Source organism: Conger conger, chromosome 9, assembly GCF_963514075.1.
Source record: "Conger conger chromosome 9, fConCon1.1, whole genome shotgun sequence".
Classification (NCBI taxonomy): Eukaryota; Metazoa; Chordata; class Actinopteri; order Anguilliformes; family Congridae; genus Conger; species Conger conger.
Window position 1 is genome coordinate 39,847,555 of NC_083768.1, and position 22,389 is coordinate 39,869,943.

Genomic DNA, 22,389 nt, shown 5'->3' on the forward strand with positions numbered 1-22,389 from the left:
TCTGGTATGACAAAGGGCCTGGTCACCCAACAAAAGAAAACAAAAATCTGATTTTGATTTGAGTTCATTTTGGTGAAGTCCCATAATATACATATGATTTCATATGTTCACGAATAAACCATGTCAAACATACACAGGCCATCTGCATTTATTGACAGTATCCATCTTCCATCCAATCAGTTTGGAAATTATTTTCCCAAACAAATATGCACAGAATTCAGGGTTACAGAAAAGAATCAGAGATCCACCAGCATTCCTCTAAACAACACGGTAAGCCCATCTGTGGCCAGGATGAAATTCCATTGTCAATGTCATGATGTTCACTCACAGTGAAAATCAAACAGACACATTAATACAGGAAGTGAAAGATCAATGTTCCCATCTGCCAAGCTCAACAATTATCCCCCCACTTTGTTTCTGAAGCCTAAACCTTCTGTCCCCACCTCCCTTCCCCCAAGAAACAACAGCTAACCAATAAAGTTCTCCATTACCGAGTCTTGTAAAATACACGGCGGACTCGAGGAAGAAAAGAAAGACAGCGGGCACTGGTTTAGCTTTCACATGGCACTTATCACAAAGAGAAGGGGTCTCTCCTGGTTTCCTGGCAAAATTCCCAACCCGCCTCTCTCAATCTGGCAACCTAATCAGCCCCCTGGGTAATTGGCTAAATAATTGTACTGCAAAATGGCTGCCGTGAACCACCAACATGGGTGCTAGACACAGCTCATGATCAAGGTGAATGTGTACCTCTCCACCCACTGCATAGAGCTTTGATTAGAGATCCAAATTTATAAGTATAATCCACCATGACACAGTGTGTTTTTTACATATTTTTGAATATAGTACCAGGTAAGCTTCCATGTAAAGTATGAATTAATATCTCATGGCATAATGACTGAGCAAATGGTTTTCTAAGCAGCCAAGGATTTACAGAGCAGCCAACAGTTTACTGAACAGCCAAGAGTCTATTGAACAGCCAAACATCGACTGAACAGCCAAAGGTTTACTGAACAGCCAAGTCTACTGAACAGCCAACATTCAACTGAGCTGCCAACAGTCTACTGAACAGCCAAATACTGACTGAACAGCCAATGGTTTACTGAACAGCCAACGGCTTACTGAACAGCCAACGGTTTAATGAACAGCCAACGGTTTAATGAACAGCCAACGGTTTAATGAACAGCCAACGGTTTAATGAACAGCCAACAGTTTAGTAGCTAGTAAGGTAGCTAGCTGATGGTTTTCAACTGTTCCCTGAACAGACAATGGTTAACTCATTCATTCATTCATTCATTCATTATCCTAACCCGCTTATCCTGAACAGGGTCGCAGGGGGGCTGGAGGCTATCCCAGCATACACTGGGCGAAAGGCAGGAATACACCCTGGACAGGTCGCCAGTCCATCGCAGGGCACAATGGTTAACTGTCCTCAGTAAATTCCTGCCCACCTCCCTGCCAGTCTCTGTCTGTCTGTCAGTAACCCTGATTCTGTAACATAGTCAAATGCATACCTTACACTCCAGCTGTCATGTGGTCGCATTCATCAGGAATGCAAATGCATGTGTGCTTTCTCTGAGACCCTGGACCTTGCTGCCGGTGATGACGTGCCTGGCTTTCTGTTACAGAACTGAACAGGCAATGGGAGATCGGTGGAGAGTAATCCGATCGGATTAAAATACAATCAGGAAAAGCCTTTTGTGTGTTAAGTGCATGTTTGGAATAAACTCAGCAAACCTACCCTGTAATATAAGGTCTGCATACACTGCAAGGGGTAAATAAATCTATTTTCAGCATTCAGCTCACTCCTTTCCTTTTGTATATATTTTAGACCTAAAGTACTTGTATGTTTCTGAATGTTACAATAAAAATGAATAAACAAAATAATGTTTGTGTGCGTGTGTGCCCACGAGACTGTATGACTTGCTCATTTGGAACTTTGCGAAATGAGATTTACTCACCCACAAAAAATAAAAAAGGAGGTACCGTCTGCTGCCTTCTCAGACCAATTAATAACTGCCAACATTCCACATACACAATGAATGTCTGACATTGCATTTATCAGAAGCTTTCATCCATAACAACTTATACAGTCTACATTATTGACATACAGTCCATGTATAGCATACAGCTGGATATTTACTGAAGCAATTCAGGTTAAGTACTCTGCTCAAGGGTGCAGTGGTAGGGCCCCACCTGGGCATCAAAACTTACAACCTTGGATTTACAAGCACAGTTTCCTAACCATTATGCTACACTGCCACCAAATTCCCCCACTTAGCAACATCTGGAGTGCTAATTCACATCTGGCCAACACAAGAGATCAGAGAGGGGAGGCAGAGCAGGAAAAAAATACACAAGAGTACAAAAGGACAAAACATGTCCACAAAAACAACCATCGTCATGGTTACGTGATATCTCCATGAAGGAATTATTACCATATGATAATGATGTTCTGAGTGGCATAAGCGCCATTCATCAGTCCCAGCGGGTGGGGGCTTCTCCAGATAAAGGAGGACGCATTTCTGATCACATCTCGCGCATTACTTGGCTCCAGGGACATGGTTCCACAGCTGGGACTCATCGTCCGGGGAGGATATTCCTGCCGCAGTCACGTGGTTAGAGCCACCGAGCTCAGGACCTGCTCCAAAATCACGCACTTATCCAGAGGCGTAGACGCCGGGAATCAGAATGGGATCAGATGCGCACTGCATGGCAAGCAAACGCCCATGGGAACCGCGGTTAGTGCCAGCTGACAGTCTGCCAGGACTTATAGACAAATAGGCAGGGCAAAGCCATTCACTACTGTACATCTTCATCTCGAGTGCATCAGTATAACCGTCCGCTGGTGGACCAGGGTGTGCCTGTGAAAAGCCAACGATGGGTGGCTAGTGCACCACTGTATTATGAGATGTGCCAATGACAGGCTGCTATGGGGCCACTGCATGTACTGGCAGTACTACAGTGGAGATACATACAATGACTCAATGTTAATTCAGAATATAAACTGCTGATTAGAAACAAGTAAAATACATTTGTCAGTTGGGGCATGATTGGTAGTCAAGATATGGTTGCATATTTACATAATTAAATCTACAGGGGGACACCACCCTGGCACCCTCAAGCAAGCTCCCTTTCCCAAATATCTTCAGGCACATAAACATATAACATGACACCTATGGCAAGTTTTCCTGGTTGCGGGTGTCGCACTAAATAATAAACACAACAAGGTAGCCCAGGGACTCCTTCTGCAGAGCATTTACAGCATGACACGCTCAGGTTCCTGCCTATAATTAAACTCCTTATGGTCTTAAAGCATTATCATTGCAAACAGGCAAGCCGGGTCTCAGCTAGCTTCAGCTAGCTTAAGTTACAGACTCAATACAAGCTGAATCCATTTCTCAATCTGAATGTGATTTGAACAGGCGCTGCACAATGGCTGTGACTACTTCGCTCCCCATGACTCAACCAGCCAGTCGGGCAGACAGACAGTCCGACAGCCAGACACCCAAGCGATGGGGAGCACTGTACTTTCTGGGAATTCCTGTAGTTCTAGCCAAAAACAAGTCTGAGCCAAGGCAGTGTCTAAAAAGCATTGGAACGCATCGCTGAGCAACACTAAAGACGTCATCGCACATCTAATCCCTGCTTCATCCCCAACCAATAGCACACGGAAAATGTAACACAACCTATGTTGTGTTACTGCTGGGGATAAGTGCAGGCACTCAAACGGCTGTCTATGGCCCCGCCAAAACTTAGGGCTGCTTACCTACCCCTGTCTCACTCCCGTTAAGCATGAACCTACCCTGAGATTAGAACCTGGACCTCCGAGTCTTTACACATTACACCACTACATGCCCAAAGTGGCACGGAAAACTGTTAAAGCGCTAACCATCTAAAAACTGGAGGAGAGTTCTTCAGTCAGAGCAGAGATGGACGGTCCTCACTTCAATCAAATCAGAGACTTGTCAGGAGATGAAGATCTGAGATTCTCACAAGATATCTCTGAAGGACTTGCAAGCACAACACAACACATTATTTCGCAAAACAAGATGGCACAGTCCACAGAATTGTAGGAAAAACATGGCAGTTTTTTCCAGAATCATTTCATTGTTTTCTGTTAAACAGGTCAACTAAGTATAGTTGTGAAATGTAAAAAATGCTGTCTTTCATTTATTCATAATTAATTTCTTTAATTTTATTTGTTATTAATCTGACCAATGTGAACAGAGATGCATAACCCATTCTGTGCATGCTGGGCTATGTGACTGACTGAACAGGGAGCGGAGCCAGGTGTTGTGGGGTGGGGAGGGGTGAGTTGGGGGAGATGGGGGGGTAATGGATGGTCGTCATGGATACCAGGAGGCCACACTGCTGGCAGCCTGAGAAAGGGCTGCAATTGATTTGTCAATAACTGCATAGGGAATAAATAATTAATCATTTTAATTAAACACAATCAATAGTCCCCCACACTCTGGCAGAAAAAAAAACAGGGAGAGATGGCTGAGCAAGTTCAAGAACCAATTCCAGGCATGATAAATAAACCGCAGGCTGAATATGTCACATACCTTAAGCACAGGCTTACACACACACGCACAACAAAATAAATGCATGAAATTTCTTACTGTACGTTTCATACAATTCTGGTCTTTTTGAGTTTCAGGCTGCTATACTGTCACAGTGCACACCATTTCCAAGACGGATATTCAAGATTCAAGTGATTCACTGGGTGCCGCATCCCCATTAGCCACAGACTGATCGAGGCACACCTCCAAATACAACCTGCCACATACATTTTCCACATCTTATTTCTCTCCAGATTGCAAGGTACACCTGTCAGTCATGCAGCTAAGCCAAAATGAGGGTCTAATAACACACAATTTCTAATGAGGCAAGTTCTGCAACGCTTATGAAATGATCTCTTAAAGATATTCGCTGGCATTAATGACAACCGAATGTGGAAATATTTATACTCGCTCAATATTTCAATTTGAATAATGTATTCTGTTCTGCAAAATTTGATTAAGTCAAACTATTCTAAACCCCGGCAAGAGACCGAGGCTAACAAAAGAACAGCACTCGCGCGTGTTTGAGCCGTCACCACAATATGTTTTGATGAATGGAACACATCTCCTCTCACAATGAGATCAGGAAATATGCATCCATTTGTCGAGGGGAAAAAAGAGAAATCTCAAAACCAATCAAACATTGCAGAGGAGCAGCATTCATCCACTTTATTGATGCAAACATTACACATGTATCGATGAATCACTGCCTCACTCAGAGGCAGGGGGTAGAAGATGAGAAATCCCTCTCTCCTTCTCTCCCTCTCTCTGATATAATCTTAATCACATCATTTACTTCATGTGTTGCCTTTATTTAATTTTTGACGCATGAAAATTGCGTCCATAATATGCAGAAGCTCAAATAACCATTATGAAATGTATTTCTTTCCCATGTCTTGCCCATTAACACCCAAATCCCATGTTCTCATTTAAGGCAGAGCCTACTACTACAAGTCTTTGCAGTAATTGCTCCTTGTCTTTGAGGGGTGTTACACACACAGCAGTGGCCAACATCGTACGAACAGTATGGCAATTATCTTCCCCGAATTTGAGTTATATTCTCAATTTTGTGCTTATGTCTTCTCACACCTGCCTGTACAGAAATATGCTGCCTAACCCTGACTTAAAGACAGTAGCGAACTGCTTTGTGTTACCAGGCACTGCGTATATGCGTCTGGTGTAGCAGACGGCTCGCAAACCGTAGGTACATCCTATCACTGGCCAGCTGCAACGCACTGCGCATGTGTAGTAACAGTAGTGAGGAACTATGGCTATCTGCCCCAATGGACACCCTGTTTAAAAAATCCATGCTCCTAAGCTTGGTGGATGGAGGATGCAGGTACAGCCATGATGGAGGGAGGAACAAGGGATCCTTACGGGGAGTGAGGCCCTCCCCGCCCCCCGCAGTTCATCTCTCACCGCGTTATTAACACACTTAGTAATGCCAGACAGGTTACGCTCCTGGATTACAGAGCATTCCACACCCCTGCTTTACTCCTGACAGTTACTGTGCCCGGAAAACCAAGCCAACGCGTTCTGAAGCGGGCAATTATGGAAATGTTGGCTTCGCCGCCTGCATGTAGATGTGTGCTGAGAATGAGCAGAGCCTTTCCTTTGGGGCGTTTTGTTCTTTTTAGGGCCACATAAATCACATTCTGCTTTTTGGGTCTTTGAAAGGTGCTGGCATACAGGGGAATAAGAATACAGTTGTTTCAGAGCAATACTAACAGGTTTATGAAAACAAAAGAGAGGGTCTCGCTTTAAAAGAGAAAATTTCCTAACCATCTCCTCCCTTAATCCTAATAATAATCCTTATTATTATTATTATTATTCATTATTATTATTGTACTGCAATAAATGACAATTATTATTGTAATAATTATTACCCAATACCCAAAAGCCTTATTAAGGGTGAAAATTTCAAGCATATTTGAAGCGACTGAATTGTGTGGGGCTTTCCAAATACCCACAGATGAGGAAGCATGCATTCAGTGTCTAAATATATAAATATGTTTACTTTGAAAGACACGCAGTCAGTGTGCAAATATGCTCACTTTGTAAGTGGCACCTCTTCTGAGAAACGGAAACAAAGGGGTAGTTTATTCTCTGGGTTTTGATGTTATTTCTGTCGCAGCCTATATGTTTTATTGGCCTAGACAGGTTTTGTGTGCATTCAGGGGTTTGTGGTCTAAAGCAAGAAAATATACTTGAAGTAACTCTTTGTACAGGCATGTTATAAGTACACTTTGTACAGACACATTATGTCTCCAGAGGTTGCACATATCTATATTACCTGATTATTCATCAAAAATCACATTTAAAATTATTTTCAGCAGGAAATATTTCCTGTGGTGCTCTACATGTACCAGAGACTGGTGCACTCAAGGAAATAAATACTGGCACAAAACAAATATTGTGTATAAATTATGTTTATAGTTTGAATATACAAAATAAACATACCCTGTTCATATGTATGGGCTCTGGAAGCATAAAATCACTGTACAACTTGATTAGTTTCTTGAAGCGTATTTCCCCCGCTTTAGATAGCAAAACCCCACATGCCCCTGCAATGTGTTAATGAATCAGGCGAATCAGACTAAGAAAGACTAATCAAGAACTTATACTATTATAGCAATAATATTTTAAAAAAACCTCAGAAAGCCAACTATTCCCCTCTTACAATGGACACCGTATATATCGCTTTATCAAATAAAAACTTTTAAAGAGCCCTACAGACAGAGATATTGTGAAAAGAACCAAGCCATTGGTTTGAATGGAGGCTATCTGGTGGTATGGCAAGAACCACACTGGCGAGAGTTGAACAAGCTGAAATCCTGCTGTGCTACTGCATCGATTTTCACCATCCACAGCCAATCCTCAGAGGTGGGCAGGCATTCACTGTCCTCCCGAACGAATGCAAGCTAGCGAGCTGGCTAACGGCCACTTTCTGCTCCGCCCACTCTCTGCACCCTAGTGATACCGTCTTCCTGTCTGCAGGGTCCACACACTTCCAAAGAAAGACCTTCCTCCAGTTTGGGTTCTCCTTTAAGGCCACTCCTCTAAGTGAGGAAGACTCTCTGGCCGGCTTCAGCGATGTGGAGACACGCAGTCACTGCAAACGCGTTTTCCACCCCGACGATCTTCTCCAACCCCGCCATCGGCGGGGTCGACTGCCGTGTTCTCACGTAGAGAGCCGCGCCACAGAAAGAGACGGTGGTTCCCATTATTTAATTGTCTTCCACTCACACACAGGCGCTTGTCTGGGGAGGAGGCTGGGCTTAACACGTTCCGCGATTCAAACCAGCAGACGCAGACTGATTAAGAATTAATGTCCTCTCCTGCACACCTCCGAGCAGGCCGGAGCCTGCGAGAACTCCAACAAAGAGCTGGCACAGAGAGCAGCATCGGGCGGCGGTCTGGGGAAACAACAAGGCCTTCCACGGGCCGCGACACACCATGTGACATTGCACAGGCCAATCACACGCCAGCGAGCCAAAAGCGGTATATCATCTGAGAAATATGCAATCTGCGGCATTATTTCATAGCGATATAAGCACGTGTGGTCCGTTCACAATTCAAGGCGTAGGATTATAGTTTCTCGGGTTCTGTGCTAAATAATAAAATGGAAGTAATAACTGCCGAAGGTTTAAATGTTGGGCCTGAGCTGCAGGAGCAGCGGGGAGCAGAGGCAGTGCCCGGGGGCGGTGCTATCAGACCATCGCAATCAGGCGGCCCTTTCAAGCGGCCGGCCGCGGGCGGAGCGCCCAGCGAGCCTGACACAGCCGGTCCGGTGGGGGGGGGAAAACCCATTTGGTTCGCAGCGAGGCGCCCCCTCCCCCGACCAACGCGTCCCGCTGAACGGGAACATAAGATACCGCCATCAGGATAAACACCCCGGAGCCCGCAGGCCCCCGCGCCCCGAGCACAGAACCACGCCCGCGCTTCCCAAACGCCACAGCCTTCCGAGTGTCCAGGTACCAGAACCCGGCCGCGAATAACGGAGCTGTCCCGCCCGTTTTCTTCGCTTCCGTGAGCAGAAACACACAAACAGGCCTCCCCCGGTTTTTCGGGAGAGAGAGAGAGAGAGAGAGAGAGAGAGAGAGAGAGAGAGAGAGAGAGAGAGAGAGAGAGAGAGAGAGAGAGAGAGAGAGAGAGAGAGAGAGAGAGAGAGAGAGAGAGAGAGAGAGAGAGAGAGAGAGAGAGAGAGAGAGAGAGAGAGAGAGAGAGAGAAACCCGCAGAGCTCTGTCGACAAAAGCCAATAAATACTTTATACAGAGCACAATGTGAGATACAGAGCGTGGGGGGAGGAAGGGGAGTCTGGAGAGGCGTGTGTGCTCTGAATGCGTAATGACGCTACGCTGCCATTACCACCGCTGCTGCAGGCTGAGGATGCTGCAGAACCGCCATGTCTCCACCCTACTGAGACACCAGACCAGCACCCCCACCTGGACCCAGCCCCCGGACCCAGCCCCCGGACCCAGCCCCTGGCCGCCGGGACCACCACACTGAGCCCCCTAAACACCCACAGATCCAGCCCCCAAAAAGCCCCCTCCCACCGCCAACAGGATTTCTGTCATCTCCAAGTTTTTGCAAGACCATGGAAAGGCTTGGGGGGCGGGGTTTAGTCAGGGGTTGGATGACATTATGTAAAATGTTTACAAAATGCAGGTCGCAATTTATGAAACGTTTCAAGAAATTCTGCACACAAAAAAAGAAACAAAAGAATGTATATACACTGATTAGGATTAAATGTGCCAAACTGTAACTGAACTGGTAACTTTAGTTACTGATGTATTTAACCAGTATTGCTTCAATGCAGCACCCAGCTGCATACATTGGTACATAAAAAATAAACGCTTGGTACATGACGCCCTGCCAAGCTAAACCAAATAGAAAACATAACGATAATCAAACTTATAATGATACTCATACGGCAGAGGAATTGTGGAACATTTCCAGTCTATTGAAACACAGACAGAAAGCAAATCCTTTTTTACAACTTCCAAATAAATGTTTTGGTATTAATTACGATAAATTTTAAAAGCTTAAATTTTATTTTTTTTATGCCTGAGAGGTAAAAAGCATTGCTCGAAAGCCTTCAGCAGATTGCTAAATATTGTTAGTAGCACACGCTCTCCAGAAAATATGCCTTAAGTGGTGGCTCATTGGTCACAAGATTATATAGGGCGTGCATTAGTTTAATAAGCTTGGAAAGGTGGATAAATAGTTTTCATTGTGCCATACCTGATATATAATACTACATTATGGCAATGACACAGCATGTCTGTGGCTGTCTGTGTGTGATGCTCAAAGCTTGTCCATAGCCCCTGGTAAGGGACCAATGCAATACAAAAGCCAAGACTTTTTCCTTGGCTCTCCAAGCAGCTCACAAATTACAGGCGGCCACATTAACTAAAGTACACAAGCTCCAGCGCCATCTTTTATAGTGTTGTCGATTCACCACATTTAGAAGAATAAACTGTGGAAGAGAGCACTCATTGGACAGAAATAAACAAAAAACAAAGACATTTATAATTGATAGAGAGCAAAGAATTTAAGCCAGAACTCAATTATGCTGTGAGAAATAAAATCAGTGAGAAATAGAAGCTGGTGCTCATGTTCTTAAAACAGTCTCGGTTCAGCCTCAGAAGTGCTGATGAGAACATCTGCTACCTGAGGATAATGTGAATAATAAGACCAAAACTATTTCCGGCTAGAACTTGGAGATGTACTGCTACTGACAGGTCAACCCACAAAACTTTCAAGTAGAAGACTCCTAGAATTCCCACAAAAGTGGCTTCAGCCGTTCCTTTTCATTGGTTCCTTTCTCGGGGAACAGTTGTTCAATGGTAACCTGTCGGAATAGAATTTTCCCAGCTAACTGGCATGTAGACAATGACAAAAAAAAAAGCATAAAGACGGCTACTCAGCGTTGTGGCCTAATGTGACCGCGTTCTTCAAGCGAAGCCGAACTGAGTGACTGGACTGTTCTGAAACTGGCATGGGACGCAACTCTACATTGCTGCTCATCTAACTAACAACCATTGCAAGCTGTCTGCTCTTAATTGAAAGGCTTGTGGGAGAAGTTGCCGAATGTGGGCTGCATATCTGAGAGACTGAGAGACTCTCGACAGACATGGGGAGCCTGGAGGAACTGAACCCAACATTCGAGTGAAACTTGCAAGATTCTGTGGCGGGGAGTAAGGGAGGGAGGGGATTGGGGGGAGCTTGAAAGGGTCTCTCAGAAAGCAAGGACAAAAGCCGACGGGTAAGTGTTTGGGAGAGGAATCCTGTGAACCGTTTCCACAAAAAGTCAAGACTTCATCCACAGGGGGCCTGGAAAGGTAGCCCCTGGCTAGACAAATGCAAGCAGGCCAGTCCTCCTACCCTTTAAAAAAAACGCACACATGCCCTCAGGAGACGCTTGTACAGTACGCCTTTTCTTCTCTTCCCCCCCGAAGCACAGGAACAGCAGCGGCGCAGTGGAAAACAGCGACCGTGTCACTACGTTACATCGTTATTTCAGCCCGTATCTTCAGCAATAGCAGCAAAAAAAAAAAAAAAAGCCAGACTGAAAGGCGAAGACGAGCGAATCAGTTTTCGTTTTCTTTTCAAATCGCTGGCAGCTGGATGCTGATCCCTGCAATGGAATTTGATCCAGGCCCCTCCTGCAGGCTAAAAGATTTCCCATGAGCCTTCATGGCCTTTACTGTGACTCCAGAATGGGGAGGCGGGGGGAGGTGTCTCCAGGGACAGTGAGGGCTGGTGGAGGTGGGAGGGTTGAGCTCTGCAGTACTTCTCCTGGGCGATTCCCCCCCCCCCCCCGGTCCGACGGGAACAGGGCGGATCGATCAGAAAACGAGGTAATCCATACTGTCCCTTTGTCTTGGCGCAGTGCAGTGGAAGAAAAACCCGGAGAGCGGCCGACGGTCTGTACTCTGCACACCGGAAAGAGACAGTTCCCAGCATCGATCAGCAGGCCCGCCTCTCCCTGCACCTCCCCGTCTGCAGCGCCCTGAGGCTCAACCTGACGTGACTCGCAAACTCTCTGCCTCGTGTGATGGGGGGTTAGGGAGAGCTGTGACTCAACCTGATGTGGCTCTCTGCCTCGTGTGATGGGGGGTTAGGGAGAGCTCTGAGACTCAACCTGATGTGGCTCTCTGCCTCGTGTGATGGGGGGTTAGGGAGAGCTGTGACTCAACCTGATGTGGCTCTCTGCCTCGTGTGATGGGGGGTTACGGAGAGCTCTGAGACTCAACCTGATGTGGCTCTCTGCCTCGTGTGATGGGGGGTTAGGGAGAGCTCTGTGACTCAACCTGATGTGGCTCTCTGCCTCGTGTGATGGGGGGTTAGGGAGAGCTCTGAGACTCAACCTGATGTGGCTCTCTGCCTCGTGTGGTGGGGGGTTAGGGAGCGCTGTGACTCAACCTGATGTGGCTCTCTGCCTCGTGTGGTGAGGGGTTAGGGAGAGCCGGGTGATGTGGTGGAAGGGGGATTGGGTTCGGGGCCATTTACATTGATTTGGGGTTTCAAATTATTGTATTTAAAGTCATAAACAATCTTGATTTTGTGGTCTGGGTATGATTGTCAGAAGGTACTTTCAAAAACAACATTACATTTGCAGCACTTTTCATTCTGTACACTGAACTGCAGAAATAGAAATTAGTCCGGAGCATTTTTGAAATTATTTGCATCTAAAAAAGGAGAACACCTTAATGCATCAGCTAATGTGTAGCCACCATCTACCAGGTGGTGAGCTTGATTGCAAATTTCAGCTTAATTAGAGATGCATCTGCAGCCGGTTTGATTCATAATGCAGTAAATCGCCTGGAGATCAACTGGACTTCACAGGGAAACCCTATCAGGCTGGCATTTCGCATGGAAACCAAAAATAATACATATTGCTATGTTACCTTGGTTTTCCTGGACATAGTTATTGAAATGGTTCAGCACAACATCATTCAGTTTCAACAGGTGAATCAACAATGGTCCTTTAAACTGTTCAGAACATAGTATATCAGGGCCCCATAGAGAAGCAAGATATTGCAGACACACACGCATGAACGCACATGTCTACTGTACATATTACCATTACCATTCACATATCAATGTGCTTAACATTAATAAACAGATCTTGTTTTGTGTTTAAACTGTAAGACCTGGAATAATGACACAAGCAGATGTTTGCACATTTTTGTTAATATCCATGCTCAATATTTTACTCTAGGATTTAAAAAATCCATTCCTTCAATAACATTTAATTACACACTTTCAAGTTAATGGGAACTTTTAGTACTGCACACATGGGACGGAGTTCTTAATTGAAAAATGTTCAAAGTAACTGCACTGTTATTTGTCGTTATTCTTAGATTAGGCAAGGGCAAAACATGAACTAAAAAATGAAACTTGAGGGCTGTGTTTGGTAAAGTGAGTCAATTATCTGACAAGTGGAAACCAGCCTGTAAATTAATATAACACGGTCAGCTTTTGGACAGTTATCAGTCACTGGAACCAAGAAGATAAGTCTTTAAATTAAGATGACTGCTAAAGAGCCCAGGATACATCATGGTTGTCGTTTTCAATTACAAAACTCTTGGTTTCCACCAAAACCTTCCTATGAACTCTTTGCAGTCATGGCCCAGTAGGACCTTGATTGAAAGAGAACTTTTCTTTTAGATAGCTGCAGTGCCTGTGTGGAATGCGGTTGTATGATAAATAAATAAAAACACAACAGTGCTTATTAATTACAGCCTGGCCTGTCATGAGGAGCTCCTCCAGGTGAGCGCGGGGTTAATACGTGGGATCGGTGCAGCCGCGGGTGGGGGGAAGGGGGAGGGTTAAGCATTGTTTACCTGTCAGCTGGCATTGATTAATCTTGTGTTCGGTGAGATCGCGCAGCGACTCGAACACCTGCCGGCACCCGCCGCAGCTGTGCAGCGTCTCCGAGTCCTCTCCCTCCTCCCCTTCCTCCACAGAGACCAGCTTCCTCTTCAGATCAGCTTCTTCACCATCTTCCGCCGGAATCCCTAATTCAGCTTCCGGATCTGTACCAAAGGGACGGGTAAAACAACAATATGTTCTCAGGCTAACTGAAATTTGGATACATGGACCTTGTTTACAATCAAATCCCATACAGTTCAAATTAAAATCAAATCAAATTTATTTCACAATTTCAATTTCATAAAACAATTGTCACAAAATGGTGTACAGCAAAACTGGGTCTAAAACCCCACAAAAAGCAATCTTAGGGCAACAGTGGCAAGGAAAATCTCCCTTGGTAACAGTTCAGAAATCAGATTTCTGTATACCCGGTATATGATTTTGGCTGTTCATATCCAGTTTATAATGTGCAGTATATCCAATCCAGCGCATTTAGAGCGAGATCCCATCTCTTGGGGATGTAATCTTGTGTTCCGCCAGCCTATCGATCAGCACAGGACAGGGCGTCTTGCGCCTCCTGCTCTCTTATTATGGGATGTTATTTGCCCATAGATGGCTGGCAACAGGAGAACATTTCTGTAATGCTATCAGTAAACACCGAAGACCGGCAAAGTCCAACCTGGCCTATCCCCCCAAGCAGTGACCGTTCAGATCCAATTTAGACAATTCCAACTCATGTGTCATTTCTCACGTTCAGAAAGTTTCAAATGGGGCACATGCGTATCTGAATTGTCCTGAAACCGACATATGTTCCATGAAACGAAAACAGGGAATTAGAACTTCTCGAAGATACTGCACAAACATCTTATCATCCCTGCAGAAACAGAATTCAACCAACTGTCACTTAATTAATTGCCTCCTCATGTGAAGACCTGAGTCTGTCAAGGTGAAGTGACTGGAACCCAAACCCACAATTTAAAATTCATTTTTAAGGGAAAAGTGCAGTATATACTAAAATATATCTTGAAAGTTGCGTCAAGTGCTGTAATATTGAAAGTCAAGAGGATAATTTGTAAATGGTGTAAATGTAAATGGTGTGGGGGTTTCTTGGGAGGGGGTCATTGTGTAGTTGTGGACAGGTAACCAATGCTCCTGCCACTCAAAAGGTGCATGGCAAAAACCCCTAAAACATTCCCACAGCCCCTCCCCTAAACTGCACCATTGGATTTAAACCCTTAATACACACACAAATACAAATAACAACTAATTCTACCTGCAAATATAACACAAACTTATTTCTGTGGCGCAGAATTAATATGGAACGATTGGAGAATCCTCCAGAGAGAGCTAGTCAATATTTGTGAAGCAATACCCCAGCTCATTTCTTTGAACAATGCATTCTGTGTGAGTTTTTTTGGGAGAGAAATTTCTTCAGCACAGAACTTGCAGATACTGAAATATTCAGACTCAGCATTGGGGAAGTGAGCTGTCACTGAATAAAGACGTGAGGCGGACTGTGCGAGAAGTAGAACAATGCCACGAGGAACATCACATTCCCGCGTTTCCCCTACAGGAATGCTTCTGCTGTACAATTAGACCCGTCCCTGCATAATTCATCTGTCCAGGTGGGCAAACGCACATCAGTATTCTTCTCTTCATCTTTAATTTGGCATCTCGCAGTGGGTAACGCACGGCTTTGTGCGGGGAGGTTCTTTAGACGTCTGGTAAACACACGGGGCTTTCTCACGCATAATTCTCAGCAAACATCTCTGCAGAGGAATAACAGGAAATCAGAACCGAATGAAAGCACATCCACTGTCAGCTGCTCTTTCCTCCAAAAGATCTGGCTGCAGACCGAGATACTGCGAGAAAAAAAACTCTGTTTTGTCCCTAACCGAAAAAACTAAACCTCTCTAGCCCATAATCTAACAATGAATAACAAATGTAAATCCCCTAAACAAACTTGAACCATATACAAAATGAACTGTAGGTAGAGGGTTGTGCTATACATTGACAGGATTTCCTAGGCGAATGGTATTCCCTTTTACCCTAGGACAGCTGATGGATGGTTGATATGCGTTTCTGTCTTAAAATCAGAAATAGTAAGGATCGTAGAAACCAGAAGAGAGGAGTTAACTGTGTAATCAGCTGCCTCATTTGATCATGAGTGAGGGAGTCATGGAGTTGCAATGAAAACCAGCACACCCAGCAGCCCTCAAGGGCTAACGCTAACGGCGCAGGCTGAGGCTAACCAGACTGCCTTTTCCTGACAGACCCATCCCAGCCGTCTGTGGCCAGTACCGACCTTGGGGGACGGGTGTGTCTTCCTCTGGGTTTTCAAAAAGCGCAAAACATCTCATTCCAGCGCCCCTACAGCTCAGCTGGGCCACCGAGGATTTGTAGTCGCGCGTGGTATTGATATAACATCACACCCACTATTGTCCTTAACTGAAGGCAATGGAAACTTTGCCGGCTGCTCTATAAAAACATCGGCGAGGCTGTCCCACTGAGACAAAGAACAGCGGAACAGAGGGTGTTTCAGGAAACCCAAAATCCCTTCTCAAAACCTGGCAGCTGCATCCCTCCCCTCACACATTAAAGAGAGCGTTAGCGACAGAGGTACAGGCCGAATATTCATCAATCACCCTAAAAAGAAGAACACCACCAAATAGATCCCACCTTCTCCGAATGCGCAAATATCACTAAAGCCCTAAATCTATCGCTTTGACCTCGTTTCCATGGCTTCACGCCAAATGTCTGCTCATATGTGTGAGGTTAAAGGTCAAACTCTAACTCATTGAACTGAATACCGTGGCAGGAAAGGTGTTCTTGAAAGCTGTAAGCGCAGAAGCATCGCAAAAACATCCACGCTCTGATGGATGTTATGTCTGCAAAAGCACTTTCTATTTTCTTTTTTCCATCTTTCATCACGTTTAGAGCACATTCACGCAAGCAGCCCATTTTTAAGCTAAAAGGTACAGTGCAGTTTGTTAAGAGAGAAGTGTGAATATCAAAGATCACTTGGGAAACGAGCACTCAATGTGCAGTTTGTTCTCCCCAGAGCATGCTACGCTTTGCTAGGAGAACAGCGCGACTGTCCAAAAGAACAGAAATAAACCAAACCCAAATGAACTGAAAGCAGCTGAAGAGCCCAAGACTGCTGATTCCGAGTAAAACATAGTCATGTTCTTTGGAAAAGGTTTTCCATCATCAACCAGTGATATGAGTCCTGTGGGAGAGAATGAACTCCAGAAACATCATCACTTAACTGTTTACAAATGCGTGCGGTGTTGTGTTGGTATGTAATAGTACTCACAGAAGTGAAGACCGAGTTGGATATTTACAAACGTGTGTGCTCCATGTGTGTATATTTACAGATGTGTATTTTAAGAAGTGTATCGTATGTGGATATATTAGGAATAGGATGTTTTGAAGGTTTTTTTTGTGATGCGCGCGCTGCATTTACATTATATTAACAAATGTTGCAGTAAGTGTGTGATTGTATATTTACAGAGCAAAGGAAAGACAATTTTTTTCATTATTTGAGAGCAACAGGAATTCCATTCAAATTAAGCATAGCATGAGAACGTCATAAAATGTTTCCAAGAGAAGTGTATGCATTTCAGGTTGTGGTGCAATACACCAATTTTCCAACATGTAATCATCCGCTTTCAAAAGCAGCAGGTGGAGTTTTGTAGGACTAGAACAAAGATGGCTCACTTGTTCAGGTTTATATAATAGTCTCTGTCCATTTCAAAAGGTTGACTGCGATCCCCCTGACTGCAGTGACTGCAGAGAAATGACCACATTAAGAGGACTTCTAATCAAGTGTGATTTACTGAAGAGAGAGAATGAAAACCATGATCCACTGGGCAAAACCAGGCACTGCAATGCAAACTCCCAGAAATGTTGCAGTTTGAGTGTCTTTTCACTTTGCAGGCCCATCCATAATGATTCACCCACACTAACCTAATGACTCTCCCATCACAGTAACAGTGATCACTGTTATGCTAATGGCCACAACCTGCACATCCTGTGGAGATGCAAACGGGGCTCTCTGAAACATCACATTCCTCTGCCTGCCAGCCACTTCTACATGGAAGGAACATTTCAGCTGCACTGAAAATCATATGGGCAATATTCCTTACAAATGAATCCCAAGTTAACATATTTTTAACTGAGGTCTTGGGTGCCTCACAAAGAGGTAAATCCCCTGGAAGACATGAACATGAAAATAAGGTTAAAAAGGCACAAAATATTAATTCATTCATTCATTCATTATCCTAACCCGCTTATCCTGAACAGGGTCGCAGGGGGGCTGGAGCCTATCCCAGCATACATTGGACGAAAGGCAGGAATACACCCTGGACAGGTCGCCAGTCCATCGCAGGGCACACGCACCATTCACTCACACACTCATACCTATGGGCAATTCCAATCAGCCTAACCTGCATGTCTTTGGACTGTGGGAGCAAACCGGAGTCCCCGGAGGAAACCCACGCAGACACGGGGAGAACATGCAAACTCCACACAGAGAGGCCCCGGCCGACGGGGATTCGAACCCAGGACCTCCTTGCTGTGAGGCGGCAGTGCTACCCACTGCACCATCCGTGCCGCCCAGCACAAAATATATTATGCTGAATATATTTTAAATATATTAGTCTGAAGTGGAAATATGTAGGGATCTGAAACACGGATTTAAGAAATGGTTTTCTCCTTCATTTGCTAGCAAATAATCTGGAACAAACATTATGATCTGGGCTAACATTATGACCCGGGTCACCTCCCTAGCCTGGTCGTGCTGGAGAAGACCACCCCAAACAGCATGGACATTAATTACAGGAGTACATGCTGATGAATATAATACATGAAACTAAAAGGAAGGAAAATAGTTTTTATAGCTGTGTACAGAATACATTATGTAGTCGTATAATAATAGGAATTATTATTACATATCACTCGAAAATAACTTACTGCTTCAAAATCTAAAAAACATTAATCAACCTCTGAATTCACCACACTATGATTTTATAATGTTAAAGCGCTTAACTGAAGATTATTTGTACATAGATTATATTATTTTTGTATCCCCATCTGTTCAAGCCTATCTTTTAAATGATTATGTAGTTATGGTGATATTGTATTTGTTTGATATCTTGTTACACGCAGTGTAACAAAAAGACGCATGTCTGTTCGCATGACAGAATGTGAACTCTATCCAAATGAATGTCCCTTTACGGAACAAAGAAAAGGATTACTTGACACACGCAACAGTTGTGATTTAGCCATTTTGGAGAGGAAGAGGCACGCGTGTCTTAATTAGCCAGGGACGGCAGCGATTGACAGGCTTTTGAAATGGCGTCGACGATGGCCTGACGACCGAGAGGCCGAGACCAACCTTCAGACCGCCGGCCCCACTGTCACTCTCAGGTGACATTTATCATCCAGTAACTTTCATCTGCCAAAGCCCCACGCACCCCCTCCACTCCCCCAGTATTATTGAATATTTCTACTCTTTAATATTTATGCTTTTTTAATTGATGTTCCTCTTCTGTTCCTTTCTCCCCCAAAGGTCCCCCCTCCCCCCTCTCACCCCCCCACAGAGCGCTCCTTGCGTCACCCCCACGGGGTCTCCAGCTGGGAGAGGAGGCACTGAACAGCCACAGGGCTCCCCGCAGCTACGGCCTGCCAATTCACCCCCCGCCTCCCCGTGAGAGAGAGAGAGAGAGAGAGAGAGAGAGAGAGAGAGAGAGAGAGAGAGAGAGAGAGAGAGAGAGAGAGAGAGAGAGAGAGAGAGAGAGAGAGAGAGAGAGAGAGAGAGAGAGAGAGAGAGAGAGAGAATAAAAAGAGTAAGCTAGATGGAGATATTGAGCACGAAAGAGACGGACAGAGCAGGAGAGATTTGAAAAGGAAATGAGCGAAGATTATGTGGGGGAAGAAGGGAAAGAAAAAGGAAGAAAGTGAACAAAAGAGGGACTGAGGAAGAGGGTTAGAAAAAGAAAAGGAGAAGGGTAAGAGAGACTGAGAGGGGGAAACAGAATGTGTAGAGCAAAGCGAGATAAGAAGGAATAAGACCAAATAAGAGAGAGAATACGAGGGTAAGGGAGTGTGCAAATTGGGGGGAAAAAATTAAAAAAATTAAACGGCAGTGGAATATGAAGTGTGTTACGCGAATAGGCAGTTCTGCAATAGCCAGGCTGGACCAGCACGATAAAACCACACCACACTGAATGCTTGGGTCTGTCCTCTGTAAACCGCGTACAGTTAGAGGTCAACCCCTTGTGAACCACCCTGGGTTTGTTCTGGAATCCACACCACGGCGGCGCACACTGTGACTGGCGGCCCCTCAGGGCGAGCTGTAATTGCCTACGGAGGAGAGGGAGGGAGTCAGTGGGAAGCACATTAGGTGCCCACCGTCTGCCTGCTCAAGCTGCACGTGAAGTGTACTCTTATCACACAATAACTGTGCGACTTTATCCTTCAAAAGGCCTCATCACATTTCATATGCATGTTTTTAATCCATTTATTTGTTATATGTTGCTAATATAGTCATAAAACTAGTTATGTATCATTTCTATAATACTTCTAGGGGGCACTAAACTAAAATCTGGCCAACTGAAGGGAGCCTGAGACTGGAATATAAAATGGCTGCTTCCCTAGATAATACAAGCTGATTCTGACCAAAGCTGGACACCAAAGAAAATACATGCAGCATTACAACAAAACAAATAGTGCTCATTATACATGAATTGGAACGGTTTTAGGATTTCTATAACAAAGAAATTGTACAATTTGAATTATTCATATACTTCTATTTTATCACAGGACATGTGTGGATGAGCTATGATGCTATGGGTTTTAAAAAACAGCAAAATAGCAAGAGTTTGATTGGGTTTTGAAATCCTTGCAAAGGTTAAAGGGTAAGATTTGGCAAATGTGAGGAAGGAAACTATCCTTATGACAGTCATTGGGGCTTTTGTGTGCGTTAGGCATTTTTGAATGCTGGGAAACAAATGGGATAAAATAGGAATGATTGATTTTAGTTGCCAGTTTGTTCTCTGATCCCGCCCCCCACACTCCCAACACCAGCCCAAACCAATGCCACGCACAACCCCTCACAAAAGAGTATAATACTGTAAAATCTGCCAATTAAAACATGCAGTTTTCCACAAAGTTCACATCAGTAGCTGATCTATTAGCACCCTTCCCTTGCAGGGCCTATCTGAATGCATTATGTACAGACAGATGTGGATGAAAGCCTTGCTCAAAAGCAATGGTGCCATGTAAACTTCAAGACTGAGAACTACAAGACTGACCTTGACACAGACAGCCCTTCGTCATCTGAACATCGCATCTGAGAAAAGGGTCAATTGTAGACCGTTTTCATAATTAGCCATTATCTGTCTTATGGTGAATGGTCCTTTTGATTTTGGGATTTTCCCTTTGGCAGTTCAAATTGTGTTACATTTCAGTCGACGAGCGATGGCACACATTTGCATAGTCGTTCAGGGGAGCGTGAAAACCTCAGAAGCGACTGTAGCCACCTTACATGCTTTGAGAGGGACTCACTCCATAGCAAGTGCACAAAGCTTTCCACACTCTATTCCTCCATCCAAATCATTTTACTCCACATGGTTTATACGGAGGCAATTTTAAAACACAGGGCAAGCTTAATAACAATCTAGGCTGTTCTCATCACATATCCTCTCTTTAATGTGTTTAAATGTTTTAATATTGAATAGAGAATTTTAATATTGAGAGAAGCGATGGAGAGAGAGGGAAAAGAAAGAGCAAGCTAGATGGAGATAGTGAGACCAGATTAAAAAGGCTGTGCGATCACCATCCGCAGCACCATACAAGCTACATGTATTTTCACTTGAAAACACTGAAGTTGAAATAAACGTAGTAATAACAGTATTGTCTGTTAAGAACCATGTTGGGGACAAAGAGAACAAAAAAATGAGGACTAGCGGAGCAGAAATGAAAGCCATTAAGATGACAAGCGAGATTCGACCCGATCTCTTGCAGAATGTGAAAATATTTAACAAAGCCTTCTGCATAATTTCCTTCAGAGCTCACGAAGACCAAAGGCGCAGAAAAGCGCGGTATACATTTTCAGAGCCACGACATGAGACTTCATTTTCTGCGCCGTCTCATTCGTAACCTCAGACAAGTCCCGTCAAAGCTTGATCTCCCCCTTTAAATGCATTATATCGGAATTTTGACAGTCTTTGGATCTATACACCAGAAGACTCCCTTCCGCATTAGTGGATTTGACATTCTCTACCAGAAAAGCACGGTGACTTGACACAGCGGGGATGTTAAATAAATAAATAATAAACAAACAAATACATAAAAAAACATAAGAAAGACTGTGTGGTTATAATTATATACTGACATTGCGGTGGTGAAACTGGATGCTGGATCTTTAGTCAGAGCTGTATCCTCAGAAAACATACCATCTCATTAAATGTCAGAAAAAGGGATCTTGCGCTGTTCCCGACATCGACAGTAAATATAAGGCTGTCTCTTCTGTAGTGCGTCTTTTTGTTATCCAGCATTACTCAGCTGTGCATCAAACAGTAATTTGAATGCGACATAAATAAACACATACAAACATCAACTGAGAACATTGTCAGTATGCCAATTAATGAACATATTCCACACTCCGTATCAGTGGATATTATACGCATTACAGTAGAAACTACACAAGGCAGGTTTGGGAGAGATAGTGGTTTGGTAATTGTGCTCAATAAATAAGGAACAGACAGCTCATCACTTATTTAGAACCTGATCTGACTGCTGCATAATGTGCTGGTGAAGGGATGGGGTATCCACCAGATTTGGGGTTCAGATCCCAAGACCAGCAGCTATTCTATCATTTAGCCCTTGACAGAGCAGAAATAGTTGAGCAGAAAAATGTCTGAAAAACATGGCACTGGCATT

General features: G+C 44.3%; 1 protein-coding gene across 2 annotated transcripts in view; it reads right to left on the reverse strand.

Moving 5' to 3' along the window:
- LOC133137843 (zinc finger protein 521-like) overlaps positions 1–22,389 on the reverse strand; it is a 122,763-nt gene that overhangs the window by 86,358 nt on the left and 14,016 nt on the right. For both annotated transcript variants that reach the window (XM_061256224.1, XM_061256223.1), the window contains exon 3: positions 13,416–13,607. In XM_061256224.1, the coding sequence (XP_061112208.1) occupies positions 13,416–13,607 (192 nt within the window). The remainder of the gene's footprint in view (positions 1–13,415; positions 13,608–22,389) is intronic.